This window comes from Cherax quadricarinatus, chromosome 83 (assembly GCF_038502225.1).
Source record: "Cherax quadricarinatus isolate ZL_2023a chromosome 83, ASM3850222v1, whole genome shotgun sequence".
Taxonomy (NCBI): Eukaryota; Metazoa; Arthropoda; class Malacostraca; order Decapoda; family Parastacidae; genus Cherax; species Cherax quadricarinatus.
Window position 1 is genome coordinate 4,398,154 of NC_091374.1, and position 14,896 is coordinate 4,413,049.

The window sequence follows — 14,896 nt, forward strand, 5'->3', positions numbered from 1 at the left end:
AGAAATATATGTATGTAAAGGCTGGTGGACAGATAGTATTGAATAACAATGTGTTGCAGGTGACGGGCCGACAGAGGAATGGCAGCATCGTCCCCGGGACACGTCGTGGATGAAGGATGGCATCATTACCACTACTGTCTACACAACCGTCTACACTACTGTCTACACTACCGTCCTCCACCCCTCCCTCATCACACCCGCCCCCTCCTCTGTCACCTCCATCCATCTCTCCACCAAGTCTCCTGCGGACCTCACTGCAGCTGTCAACACCTCCAACACAGTTGCAGATAAAGGTGCAGGGAAGGAGCTTGGGGACGTCTCAGGCGCTGCCTCCATATCTGATGGACATGACAACTGTGGCAATCAGACAAACCCAGAACGACCTCAGAGTGACTACCCACAATCAGGAAGTAGCGGGAACCAGCTGCATAAGACATTGGAGAAGCACAAAAACACTCAGCAAGAGGCAGAGAAAACCAATTACATAACAGTAACGCGGACGATCAAAACATCACCTCCAACCTTGTATACGACCTTCCCGCCGTCACTCACTACTGACCATTTCACCCACTCTCTCTACGACGAGACCGACCTCGTCCGTCCCTCCATAGAGTATCCGGGGCCGTCGGTAACCTTTACTGTACCATCTGCTACACCTGTCCTCTCCTCAACATCTCCTCCAGGTACGGTGGTCAGCAGCAGACCAACAATAAAAGTCACGGCAATCAACACTGAGCCATCTTCCTCCAGTGAAGTTTTCGGCATGGTTGCGCCTACGGCGACCCTCAGCGGAGGCACTGGAATCTACCCACACAAAGAAGTAAAGTTCACTCCTGAACTGACAGACCCCCAAGTAACCACAGACATGTCTAACATGTCGAATGACATAGAACATTCAAGGCCAGGGACATCAGTGGCTCCGATGACAGGCAGCTCGGTTGAGGTTGAGGGATCTGGAAATGCGACTGAAAACATTACTCTCCATATTACCACTGAGAGAGAGACAAAAAGTCCTGGAGTGTCTGGGAATAAGGAAGACGCTGAAGCTTGCATTAATAGTGGAACTGAGGTTAAAACGCAAACCGTAGATGATTTTAGTGGTTTTGTTAATGAAACTGAAAGCAGCGCAAGAATCCCTGATATTGAAGGAATAACAGAAGCCACTGTCGGCGTTAATTTGCATGAAACAACAGACACTAACCTGTATGTTCCAGTGGAGGAAAGCACAAAAGTTGCAACAGAGGCGCCCTCGGGCCTGGATGAGTCTCGAGGCGCCAAGGCAGAGGTCCACACCCTCGACCCCACCGTTGATGTTGCTGCTACCACGCTAGTCCTCTTGCTGCCCCCAACACAACCAGATAATCAACCTTCCGATACTTTTCACCCTCTCTTTGAAAGAAACTCTACCATCATCCACGAAATAGAGTTGTTTGACTTGACAACACCTATGTCTAGCTACAATGACTCTGTGCTCTGTGACAGAGAGCAAGACAGTGAAGGAATCACAAATGGCACGTCTGACAGCGATTATCCCGGTTTTGTCCTCGACGAAAGTGACTTACTTTCTAATGCATCAGATGGAACAAACGTTCCAGATCACTATCCCAGTGGAGATATAGATGGAGGTACTGGCAGTAAAACAACTGCGAATGGGTCATCTGGTGTTGATTATACCGAGTCAGTTGAAGAAGGAATTGACTCATTTTATAATGAATCTGATAATAAGAACCAGACCATGGTATCAAACCAAGATATAGGAGATGGTGGGGATGAAATCTCAACCACGAATAATTATCCTTCAATTCCTACCATTCCAGATTATGGATCCAGTACCCCAGAAGGAATGACCACAATGAGTGCCCCAAGGTTCACAGTCACATTGGGAAGCGTCCCGGAGCTCTCAGTCACAGCTGAGAGTGTGGACTCATCACCCACAAGTCCTAAGGACAAGGGCTTCCATGTCCCTGACACGTTATATAACATTACAATCTCTGAAGATGCTTTTGGGGAAACTCCTGCCACTACCTCTCCAAATTTCATACATTTACTGAGTGATATTGGTAATACATCCAGCTCGGCAAACAGCTCAGAGGAAGAAATGTATAGCGTACCATTCTGGACTGGTGATTTTGACATTAACGCCACTTTCTCACCACCTGTGATAGGAGATGATAATGTGAATGGAACGGCAGATAACAACACTATTTTAATTATATTGCCTGATGAAGGACCCTACGTAGATAAGAGTGACTCGGAAGGCTCAGGTAACAAAGAAGGTTTAGGAGGAGGGCAAGAGGAAGCGGTAAAAGCTGGCAAAGAGGAAGTGGAAGTTTCACAGGTCTACCACCCATCAGACAGACCCACAACTTCATATCCTAGTGACAACAATGAGGGTACATCTCTGACATCACCTTCCAGAACAGTGACACCACTATCCTCATCTGGAGTGGAGACATCCACATTCTTAGTCATCAACAGTTTAATCCCAGGCATATTGGATCCTTCACTTTCTCAGCCAGATGATGCTCCTGCCACAATGAGTACTGCTGAAGGTGGACCAGGAACTCTTAATCCTCAGGTAACACCAGGTCAGGACTTACTCACTGATGGAAGTCTGATAGGTACCGAGAATGATACACAAGTGCTGACCCTGGTTTCGTCGGACATTGGAACAACAGAAACTGTAGTGGTGTCATCGGTGGCTTATTCATCCTCGCAGGAAACTCCTACCGAGGATCTTAATACCACTCCTTCAGCGTTCGTGACATTAGTGACAGAGAAACAACCAGACACACTTGTGTCGTCTGCAACATCAGGCGAAGCGTCCACACCAACACAACCGTCTTCCATAGAAATTGATTTTCCAGTTTTGACACACACTAGCACTCCTGTAACCTCGACCACAGCTACACTGGTCTCCGTCACTGTCTCTTCGACCTCTGGAGAACAGATAACATCTACCCCGAGCACAACAACTCTTCCTGTCCTCCACACTGTAGAGTCTGTCAGTGCAACCATTACCACTGGGAAAAGTCCTTCAACTTCACCCCCGGGGACCATTCCAAGGACCCCATGGATGACGGAACCAACTACAGGACCCCAACCCAGCCCACCAAGTCCCAGCAACAATGCGACAGTGCCACTGGATCAACGGTACTGGATTCGGACGGTGCTGGAGGGGGCACCCACTGAAGACAACTCTCACCTCTATTGGATGACTATTGAAGCCAAGCTCTCCGATGTGTACAGGATGGCCTACGGGCGGGAGGTAGCCAGACTGCTCTCCAGAGGCCAGGGTGAGAACCAAAACAAGTTATACAGCAAAGACATAAGTATGATAGCCCTGACCACTGAGTCACCAGGCACTTCCACTACAGATTCATTTGAGAATTACACAACCATCATTGCCAGATTGAAGAGGGATGCACCTGACTCGCTGAATACCGCTTCTACACAGACGACTGTGAGACCTGAGGTACACAACGACATTTATGCCATAACCATACCCAAAAGATTCCAGACAGCCCCAGGACTCCAGCGGGTTAGAGTATTAGTCCCTATTCTCACTGCAAAGAAAAAAAATGAGAAGCCTGCAAGAAAAGAAAAGCAAAGAATATTGCATACACTGAAGCCCTTTTACGATGTTTTCACTGACCATGGAGGAAACCGCAAGCAAATCTGGCACCGAAAATACGAAAAACAACACTGGGCTTATCCGCATCGTCCAGCCTCGCCTTATATTTCAGCCAGAGTGCGCACAAGACGTACTGTCATTGAAAACGTGAAGGTGCGTCTCCACAATGTTACTTATGACAACACAACCAACCTGACGGAGCTGGTGTACACTGTGTTTGACAGTGAGGAACCCATACTGGCCAGAGATGCTGTTAACAGAATGTCCAAGGTTGATGACATGGAAATGGCTGTAATACTGGACCAAGTGGTCAAGATCAAAGCTGAAGGTGAGTTGTAACCTCATGTTTGTTCTCCAATAATCTTTGCTTTAATTAGGATTCTCAAGTTGTTACTTTAACCATTACTTGCACTATCTCACTTAGTATATCTGTGTCTGACTCCTTCAGTCATTCATTTTACCTCATTGTTTCAGAATACCTGCAGAGCCCATCAGCCACGCCTGATGGGGTGCTGGTGTACGGGATCATTGGAACGGTGGTGGGAGTAGTGATGCTGCTGGTATTCCTCTCCTGGCTTATTATTTTCCTCTACAAGAGAAGCAACAAGAGAGAAGAGCTCCACCCTGACTCCGAGGTCAGTGACTCAGTCGTTCACTCGTTCCTCCTGCTGGGGATTTTAACTTTTTCATTTCTCATTTGCTATGATTGCTTTAGTCATGTTATATATATTACATGTACACATTCTTGAACTGCAGGAAGGTATTTGACAAAAGTCTAGAGCACGATTACAAGAACACAAGCAGGAATAACAGGAACAGCACTTTGCTGGATCAAGAAATACGTAAATTCAAGGAGTCTGTGTTATCAAGGTGTTAGGATGGATCTGGAGGACATGTGGTGTTCCAGTGATCTGTCCTGGTACTGGTAACTTTTTCGACATCTTAAATATTTCAAGATGATGAAAACTCCTGACTTAGACCTATCCCCTAGAATAAAATCCTGGCTTTATCCTACGAGGGCTTTTCAACAAAGTGCCCTCACCTAATTAAATAGGTCCAGAATTTGCAGAGTGGCTTCAATCACAAAGAAATCGTTTGAAAGAACTGTGACTAACTTTTAAACACTGTAGATGAAGAGTTGGTGTACCTGGAGTTTACCTGGAGAGAGTTCCGGGGGTCAACACCCCCGCGGCCCAGTCTGTGACCAGGTCTCATGGTGGATCAGAGCATGATCAACCAGGCTGTTACTGCACATTACTGCCAGGCTGTTACTGTACATTATTACTTCAACAACAGCAACTGCTAACAACAGCAATAGCCAACAACAGCAATAGCCAACAACAGCAATAGCCAACAACAGCTATAGCCAACAACAGCTCTAGCCAACAACAGCTCTAGCCAACAACAGCTATAGCCAACAACAGCTATAGCCAACAACAACCACCACCATTACCACACCTAGCAACACTAATAGCAACTAACAACAACCACCATCAATATATTATTATTACAACTTGAGTAGTATAGGTGTTGCTTTAATAGTCATCAAGAATAAGACAGTGCTTCACCCGGTTATTCATAATGTCTTCTACAGTAGATCTAAACTACAGCTTTATGCATATCTACAATAGGTGTATACTACAGTTGTTTATTCTTGATTGCTAGCGCACTCAGCTCATACATTGAGCCAGTGGAAACATTAGGATGCATTTCCTTAAGACACCTGCTGTCCATGCGTACCTAGCAGTAAAATTGGTACTTGGGTGTTAGTTGACTGGTGTGGGTTGCATCCTGGGAAGAAAATTGACTTAATTTGCCTGAAATTCTCAGCATAACAAGGGGCTTTCTATATAATAGTATGTCATTGATGTCACCTAGGCCTGTATACATTGTACATGTACTTGTAGAAATAGATAATTATTACTCATGTCTACAGTAGGCCAACATTAAACTGCAGTAGACTTATACTACAGTGGCTGATGCTGTATTACCCATACAAGTTTAGTACTTATAGCTTTATATTAATGTAATAATAAAATTAACTCACTTTTCTAGCAGGCGCCATCACCAAGAAGCCAACTGAGTGCCAATGCCTACTCGGGTCATGTCAATTTGGCCTTCTCTTCTAGTCCCGGAGATGAGAAGGTCAGTTCAGGTCACTCCTTCTCAACATCCATGAATGATAAGGTCAGTTTAAGTCACTTTTTAAATACTGACACAGGATTATTCATAGATTATGTCTTATAACATAGATAGTAAAAGATTTTTCCCTCCTGTACTCGCCTATTTGTGGTTGCAGGAGTTGATTATTGTCATAATCATGGGGGAGCCTGTGGAGGGGGATGCAAGCATTCAGGCTCAGTTCAGGGAACTGGAGCACAAATCCAATTCCTTAAATCAAGAGCCCCTCACCAGCATCAAGGAACTGCCCTTGAGGGGCTGCAGAGGTTGAATTATAGCTCTAGGCCTTTCATGTTGCAATCAACACATCAAGGGAACAACTCTAGTCTTTCGCTTGACTGGATCTACTTGGACTTCCTACTCATTTCTGTAACATTACAAGCTCCTGATATGTTGATTGCAGCACAAAAGGCCCAGACCTATCATTCATATCTCCCTGTGGTTGTTTTGTTAGTTGATCTTACTATCTGTCTTTTCTTTTTTTTTCCCCTCTCCCATCCTTCTACATCCCCTCCCTCCTTCCCCCATCTGTGTACCTCTATTTGTTATCCATCTATCCATGTCTATTTTATAATAACTCTACCTGGAGAGAGTTATGGGGGTCAACGCCCCTGTGGCCTGGTCTATGACCAGGCCTCATGGTGGATCAGGGCCTGATCAACCAGGCTGTTACTGCTGGCTGCACGCAATCCAACATACGAACCACAGCCCGGCTGGTCAGGTACTGACTTTAGGTGCTTGTCCAGGGCCTGCTTGAAGACAGCCAGGGGTCTGTTGGTAATCCCCCTTATGTATGCTGTGAGGCAGTTGAACAGTCTTGGGCCCCTAACACTTATTGTGTTGTCTCTTAACGTGCTAGTGAAATGTGCAGTAAAATATTTAAGTAATACAGTATTAAAGTTTTTCTTTCAAATAATGATTTTAGTGTTAAAAATAGCACCCTTAATGGATAGTTATATACTGAGAGGAATGTTCAGAGCACATCTTATCTCTTATCATAATGCTGTAATATTCTTTTTCATGTGTGTGTTGCTGGGATGTAACCTTGACCTCTTGTGACCTGACCCAGCAGATGGAGGCAGAGCCACTGCCCTCTACCTCCCATGATTTAGATCTTGACCTGGGACCTGCCTCTCTCACAGGGTCACACGACAGTCTTATCAGCAAAACCAAACAAGGTCACGTGTCACCAGTATTTATTTTATTTATTTATTTATTTAATAATTTTTATTTATTTAATAATTTTTATTTATTTAATAATTTATTTATTTAATTAATTATTACGTTCATGAGGAAGCGCTAAACTCATCAGAGGTATCTAGTACCTGGGGAATGGAGGGAAGGCAGTAAGTTAGGTACAGGTCAACATAAGTACAATTATCATACATGGTAACATGCAAAACAACCACGAGGGGAGTTGCAAGATAGCTCTAGGCCTTTCGTGTTGCAATCAACACATCAGGAGCTTGCAGTGTTGCAGGAAAGAAGATGAAATTTGAGAAAACACAATCAGAGTGAGCGTTTTTGCTAGCAAAAATGCTCACTCTGAACGTGTTTGTGTACTTGGATTTCATCCTCTTTTCTGCAACACTACAAGCTCCTGATGTGTTGATTGCAACATAAAAAGCCTAGAGCTATCTTTCAACTCCCCTTGTGGTTGTTTTGCATGTTACCATGTATGATAATTGTACTTGTATCTTGCATCGCTTGTTCACAATTTTATGCACATAGTAACGTGTAAATTACCTAGGACTACCCGAGATTAACAGAACACTGTTGTCTGCATACAACAAAAGCTTACACTTGACACTGATGGACATGTCATTCACATAGCACAGAAACAGTAATGGGCCCAAAATACTACTTTAGGAACCCCACATGCTATTGAGAGGGAATTCTGATTCTGTATTATTGATCTTGACAATTTGTTTCCAGTTGCTCTTGTAGGACTTAAACTAGTCTATAGGGCCTATGCTGATAGCTTTTAGTTTCTTACATAATGTGTTATGGTTAACTGTATCGAATGCCTTTTGCAAGTCTAAGGTCACCATACCTCTGAGATTCCCTAATGACAGTAGTTCTCGGACCGTCTCTCAGATTTATTAGGGAGGTGTCGGTCGAGTAAAATCTCCTGAAACCTGATTGTTAACTTCACTGGCATCAGGGCACTCCTATGAAGGGTCAGATTTCCAAAAGTGTCTCCCAAGTTTGGAAATCTCTTCAGACAGGAGGCCTGGTCTCAGACCGGGCCGCGGGGGCGTTGACCCCCGGAACTCTCTCCAGGTAAACTCCAGGTATACAAACACCTAGTTATTGTTGTCTAGAAGAATTGCTCACATCTGGAGGACTAACATCATCATGGGGAAGGACTAAACCTGTAGGAGTTTTACTCTGCCTGGAGAGTGAGGGGCAGTTAGGTTTGATTTCAAGTGAAGAGTAGCTCTAGTGCCTTATATCAAAAAACCTTCACCAGCATCAAGGCACCCCCTTGAAGGGTTACATCTGGGGAAGTTGTATATAAATAGTTGTATGTATGCTAATAGTTGTATGAATCTTCTTTCTTTCAACACACCGGCCGTATCCCACTGAGGCGGGGTGTCCCAAAAAGGAAAAACGATAGTAATATATACAGGAGAAAGGGTTACTAGCCCCTTGCTCCCGGCATTTTAGTCGGCTCTTACGACACGCATGGCTTACGGAAGAAGAATTCTGTTCCACTTCCCCATGGAGATGAGAGGAAATAAACAAGAACTAGAAAGAAAATAGAAGATAACCCAGAGGGGTATGTATGTATATATATGCTTGTACATGTATGTGTAGTGTGACCTAGGTGTAAGTAGAAGTAGCAAGACGTACCTGAAACCTTGCATGTTTGAGACAGAAAAATGTACACCAGCAATCCTACCATCATGTAAAACAATTACAGGCTTTTGTTTTACACTCACTTGGCAGGATGGTAGTACCTCCCTGGGTGGTTGCTGTCTACCAACCTACTACCTAGTAGTTGTATGAATGTGCTGTATTAATAGCTGTTGTATTGTTGCATTGTAGTACATATATTATTAGCTGTTTTATAGTAATATGTATTTATAGTGTGTTTTACTCTGGTGTTTGCATGAAGTGTAAGGTATTCATGTAGGATCTCCTCATAACCACACATCATTACGGCATGCTAGACATTTGCAACTCTTTGGTAACAAGAAGATTATGGTGGATGAATTTGGTAGGGTGTGCAAAAGAAGAAAATTAAAGGTGAATACAGGAAAGAGTAAGGTTATGAGGATAACAAAAAGATTAGGTGATGAAAGATTGAATATCAGATTGGAGGGAGAGAGTATGGAGGAGGTGAACGTATTCAGATATTTGGGAGTGGACGTGTCAGCGGATGGGTCTATGAAAGATGAGGTGAATCATAGAATTGATGAGGGAAAAAGAGTGAGTGGTGCACTTAGGAGTCTGTGGAGACAAAGAACTTTGTCCTTGGAGGCAAAGAGGGGAATGTATGAGAGTATAGTTTTACCAACGCTCTTATATGGGTGTGAAGCGTGGGTGATGAATGTTGCAGCGAGGAGAAGGCTGGAGGCAGTGGAGATGTCATGTCTGAGGGCAATGTGTGGTGTGAATATAATGCAGAGAATTCGTAGTTTGGAAGTTAGGAGGAGGTGCGGGATTACCAAAACTGTTGTCCAGAGGGCTGAGGAAGGGTTGTTGAGGTGGTTCGGACATGTAGAGAGAATGGAGCGAAACAGAATGACTTCAAGAGTGTATCAGTCTGTAGTGGAAGGAAGGCGGGGTAGGGGTCGGCCTAGGAAGGGTTGGAGGGAGGGGGTAAAGGAGGTTTTGTGTGCGAGGGGCTTGGACTTCCAGCAGGCATGCGTGAGCGTGTTTGATAGGAGTGAATGGAGACAAATGGTTTTTAATACTTGACGTGCTGTTGGAGTGTGAGCAAAGTAACATTTATGAAGGGATTCAGGGAAACCGGCAGGCCGGACTTGAGTTCTGGAGATGGGAAGTACAGTGCCTGCACTCTGAAGGAGGGGTGTTAATGTTGCAGTTTTAAAAACTGTAGTGTAAAGCACCCTTCTGGCAAGACAGTGATGGAGTGAATGATGGTGAAAGTTTTTCTTTTTCGGGCCACCCTGCCTTGGTGGGAATCGGCCGGTGTGATAATAAAAAAAAAAAAAAATAAAAAAGATTATCTTACAGGTCCCTCGCTAGGGCCCTCTAAAGCCCGCTCCCGTCGACGTCTCCAGCATAACCAGGAGAAGGTGGGAGTCCAGGAGAAAGACAGCAAAGAGGACGGTGGCCATTCTCGAGTCCCCACACCCATGGAAGATTATGACACCACCGAAGATGAAGATGAGGTGAGGAATGCTTGGTTAACATTATACCCAGGGGCAGCACCAAAGAGGCAAAATGGGCTGAAACCTCTTCAAATATTTCATTAACCCCCTCCAAAAATAATAATCCTGGTTTTGGAGACATGTACCCATTCATGTTGTTATTCATACTGACTCAACCAGTGTGATGAATCCTGTTGTTCAATGACACTAAGCAATGATGGCTGTAAGTTTCATTTTGTTTTTTGGTACTAAATATAAAGTTAGTCCCTCCTCTCCTAGAACAGAAATAAAGCAACACTGACAAACAAGTTCTGAATACAGTAACATAAATTTTATGTACATGGACCTTAAATTAATCACACTTTGTAGATATAGAATAATGTATTAGATACTTGCATAGCATTTATAAAGCACAGTATAGAGTTGATTGGTAACAGAGCAGTGTGACTCTTCATCATATCTGGACTGCCCCCTCAGATGACAGATGGCCCCAAGCGGCGACCAAAGAGCAGCATACCATGGCGACGTGCTGGCAGACATGTGGGACAGGCTATAACTGAAGAACCTGTCTACAGCTCTCCTAACCCAGTCAGCATTCAGTACAACCCTTCACACTCCACTTACTCAAAGTATGACACCACACACTCTGAGCTCACCTCAAGTGATGTACATTATGACCCCACCCATCAGCTGATGGCTAACACATTGCACAGTGCTAACATGTTCACCCATAAGGACCAGGGCTCTGTCTTTCTACCACCACCACTCCTGCCACCACCCAAGGGCTTTGGCAAGGTTCATGACTCTCCCTTCATTCCTGGGACATCCCTGCCTCGCTTCCTTCCCCCGCCACGTCTCCACAAACTGGTGCCGAATATACCAGGACAGGGAATGCCCTCTCAGATCGAAGCATATAACTATGACCCTGAGGCACCACCCATCCCTCCCAGGAATTACACGCGAGAGGAGGCTGGCCTTCCCCTGGTAAAGCATGGTGTGATGTCCCCTCCTAGGCCTCACATGAAGGATGCTCAGGTGGAGGCACACGTGGAGAGTGAGACTCCTGGGCCCACCACCTCAGCGGAGGTCAGTGGATTTTTCCAATAATTTACAGGAATATAGACACTAGAGAATAATAAAATCATATCAAATACATGTCAATGCTCACAGGCTGACATTGCTTCAGTTCTTCATTTTTATGCCTATTTCAGGAAAACAAATTCCTGTGTATGTAAAACTAAAAAAAAAATATATATATATACAGTGGTCCCTCGTTTTTCGTAATTAATCCGTTCCTGGAGCTGTTACTATAAACAAAATTTACGATTTGCGAATCAATTTTCCCCATAAGAAATAATGTAAATACAATTAATCCGTTCCTAACACCCAGAAGTATTAAAACCAAAAAAATTTTTACATGAAATATACATGTAGTACATAAACAATACAATGGGAAATGAATGAAACATTAACAGCATAACACTTACCTTTATTGGAGATTCTTCTTAGTGTATGGGAGACTGGAGGAGGAGAGAGAGTGGATTGTTTATAGTTTGGAAGGGGAATCCCCTTCCAGCAACACCTCAGGTACCAATTGCTTTTCTGGGGTTGCTTGTCTTCTCTGTTTCTTAATGCCACTAGGACCACCTTGAGAGTCGCTGGAGTCCTGTCTCGCAAAATAACTGTGGAGAGAGCTCTGTTTCTGGCGTCTCTTTAACACTTCCCTAAAATGGCCCAAGACTTTGTCACTGTACATGTTGCCAATATGGCTTGCAACAACCTTGTTAGGGTGATGTTTCTCCATAAAGCTTTCCATCTTACCCCACATAGTAAAAATCTCTTTAATTTCTGAAAAAGGCACCTTCTTCCATCTCTCTTCCTCCTCCTCTGCAGCAAGATTCTGAGCTGCGATGTGTTGCTCTTCCTGCTGAAGCTCTTGCAGCTCCTCAGTGGTGAGCTCTTCATTGTGGTCTTCCACCAATTCTTCCACATCCTCCAAACTCACATCCAACCCCATGGAACTCCCCAGTGCCACAATTGATTTTACAACAGACATAGGCTCATCAGGGTCAGTCCCAAACCCTTCAAAATCCCTCTTGTCAACACAATCTGGCCACAATTTTCTCCAGGCAGAGTTCAAAGTCCTGGTAGTCACTCCCTCCCAAGCCATACCTATAAGGGTTATGCAATGGAGGATGCTGAAGTGTTCTCTCCAAAATTCCCTTAGGGTCAAGTGAGTGTCTGTGGTCACAGTCAAGCACCTGTGAAACATTGCTTTTGTGTAGAGTTTTTTAAAGTTTGCAATGACCTGCTGGTCCATGGGCTGGAGGAGAGGAGTGGTATTTGGGGGCAAGAACTTTACTGTGATGAACCCAAACTCCTCGAAAATTAGGTCATCTAAGTTTGGAGGATGAGCAGGTGCATTGTCCATTACTAGCAGGCACTTGAGATCCAATTTCTTTTCCAGGAGATACCCCTTCACACTAGGGCCAAACACTTCATTGAACCACTCGACGAAAATTTCCCTCGTGACCCATGCCTTACTATTAGATTTCCAAAACACACACAATTTACTCTTCATAACATTGTTTTTCCTGAACACTGGGATTTTCAGAATGGTACACTAGTAATGGCTTCACCTTGAAATCCCCACTAGCATTAGCACAGAACATTAGTGTCAGCCTGGCTTTCATAGGCTTGTGTCCTGGCATTGCCTTTTCCTCTTGTGTAATGAAGGTCCTCTTTGGCATTTTCTTCCAAAAGTGGCCTGTTTTGTCACAATTGAACACTTGTTCAGGTTTCAGTCCTTCAGCCTCTATGTACTCCTGGAATTCATGCACATATTTTTCAGCTGCCTTGTGGTCTGAACTGGTAGCCTCACCATGCCTTACCACACTGTGTATGCCAGTACGGTTCTTAAATCTCTCAAACCAGCCTTTGCTGGCCTTAAATTCACTCGCATCACCACTATTTGCAGGCAATTTCTTTACCAAATCTTCATGTAACTGCCTAACCTTTTCACAAATAATCGAAGTCATAAGAGTATCTTCTGCTAATTGCTTCTCATTTATCCACACCAATAATAACTTCTCAACCTCTTCGAGTACTGGTGATCTCATTTTTGTCAGCATAGTTACCCCCTTTGCAACAACAGTATCCTTGATTTCCTTTTTCTTGGCCACTATGGAACATAAGGTTGTGTAGGGTTTCTTATACATCCTGGCCAGTTCAGCCACACTTGTACCACTTTCATATTGTTCAATGATGGTTTTCTTAAATTCAATCGTATTTCTCACCTTCTTTACCACAGGTTTGGCACTAGGAGCTTTCTTTGGAGCCATGGTAGATTATTTAGTATACTTGCAAGCACTAAAATAAATGGAATATTATGAAATATTTCGCTGAAGCACGTGAGGGGACCTTCGCTCACTGGTAAACAATGCCAGACTGGCTGCCGCCATGGGTACGCGTCCGGGACGAATTACGACTCGCGAGTCAGCTTATGATAAGCGAGTCCATGTTTATAAAAAAATAACCCTATGATTGGCGAAATTTACGATTGCCGGGAACTACGAAAAGTGAGGGACCACTATATATATTATATATATATATATATATATATATATATATATATATATATATATATATATATATATATATATATATATATATATATATATATATATATGTATAAATATATATATATATATATCTATACTGTAAATATATATATCAATTTTTGTATGAATATTGAATGATTACAATGAATTTTACTGTAGTTATAATTGTTAGTTTAAAGTAAGAATCACATGAAGCTTCACATGAATCTCCATGAATTCAATAATTCACATGGCAGTGGAAGATAGTCCCTACGTGGTGTTAAAGAATAAAATCTTTCACTGAGACCAACACCCTGACTCTTCCTGAGCAGGAGAGAACCAGACGACCCTCTGCATCGTCATCACAGCTCTCAGACTCTGCAAGCTCTGAAGGCAGCAGCGCCCCACACATTGGTCGTCTCCGGCGTCGCTTCCATGACCTCCTCGATGATGCCTTCTCCTTGCTGAATGGTCAGCGTCCTGGGGATAAGGTCACGCCTCTCACCACCCCATCACCCGCAAGGAAAGGTCGCTCGAGGTCAGCAGCAATGCAGTACAGGTAGAGCACGTGATGGCTAATTTGCTGCCCCTCCTTTGTTTAACATAATCCTGGCCTTCATTTGTTCTCCTTCCTCTGTTTACCTGACCTTTTTGTGCAACACCTTCCTTGTTTAACCCTGACTTACATTTGCTGCCTTCTCCTTTGTTCACCATAACCCAGCTTTTACTTGCATTCTCCTTTCTCTCGAGCCTAGCATTAATAAATTTGTTATGTTAAAGAAAACGTATTGTTACAGACCAACTTTCATTTAGCTGTTTTGAATTGTTTTTATATATCCAGAAACACTGAATAGGAGCTTGTCTTCAGAATTAAACATTTAAAAGTAATTACTATATCTGTTGTAGCATTAATACCATAGAAGAATGAGTGCCAACCAGCATTTAATCTGTGAAAAAGAATAGTAGCTCTAATTCCTTAGATCAAGAGTTTGTCACTTCTCCCACCCCATCTTGAAGCAGGGATGCAAGGGACATGGTACATGGCATGTACCTACTTGTTTTTCCAGGTTCTTTTAAGTTCAATTTCTGTATTAATAGATATATAATTTTTTTTTTTTTTTTTTTAACAATTCGGCCAT

At 43.5% G+C, this 14,896-nt stretch overlaps 1 protein-coding gene across 11 annotated transcripts in view; it reads left to right on the plus strand.

Annotated features, from left to right (window-relative positions):
• The window catches only part of LOC128702254 (uncharacterized), a 64,142-nt gene that overhangs the window by 32,698 nt on the left and 16,548 nt on the right, over positions 1 to 14,896 (plus strand). For 3 of the 11 annotated variants that reach the window (XM_070102746.1, XM_070102744.1, XM_070102736.1), the window contains exons 3-9: positions 60 to 3,962; positions 4,109 to 4,269; positions 5,690 to 5,821; positions 6,888 to 6,993; positions 10,022 to 10,179; positions 10,636 to 11,244; positions 14,090 to 14,316. In XM_070102746.1, coding sequence (XP_069958847.1) covers positions 60 to 3,962; positions 4,109 to 4,269; positions 5,690 to 5,821; positions 6,888 to 6,993; positions 10,022 to 10,179; positions 10,636 to 11,244; positions 14,090 to 14,316 — 5,296 coding nt within the window. Of the gene's footprint in view, positions 1 to 59; positions 3,963 to 4,108; positions 4,270 to 5,689; positions 5,822 to 6,884; positions 6,994 to 10,021; positions 10,180 to 10,635; positions 11,245 to 14,089; positions 14,317 to 14,896 lie in introns of all 11 variants that reach the window. The other 8 variants (XM_070102745.1, XM_070102738.1, XM_070102740.1 and 5 more) reach the window with 7 other exon arrangements.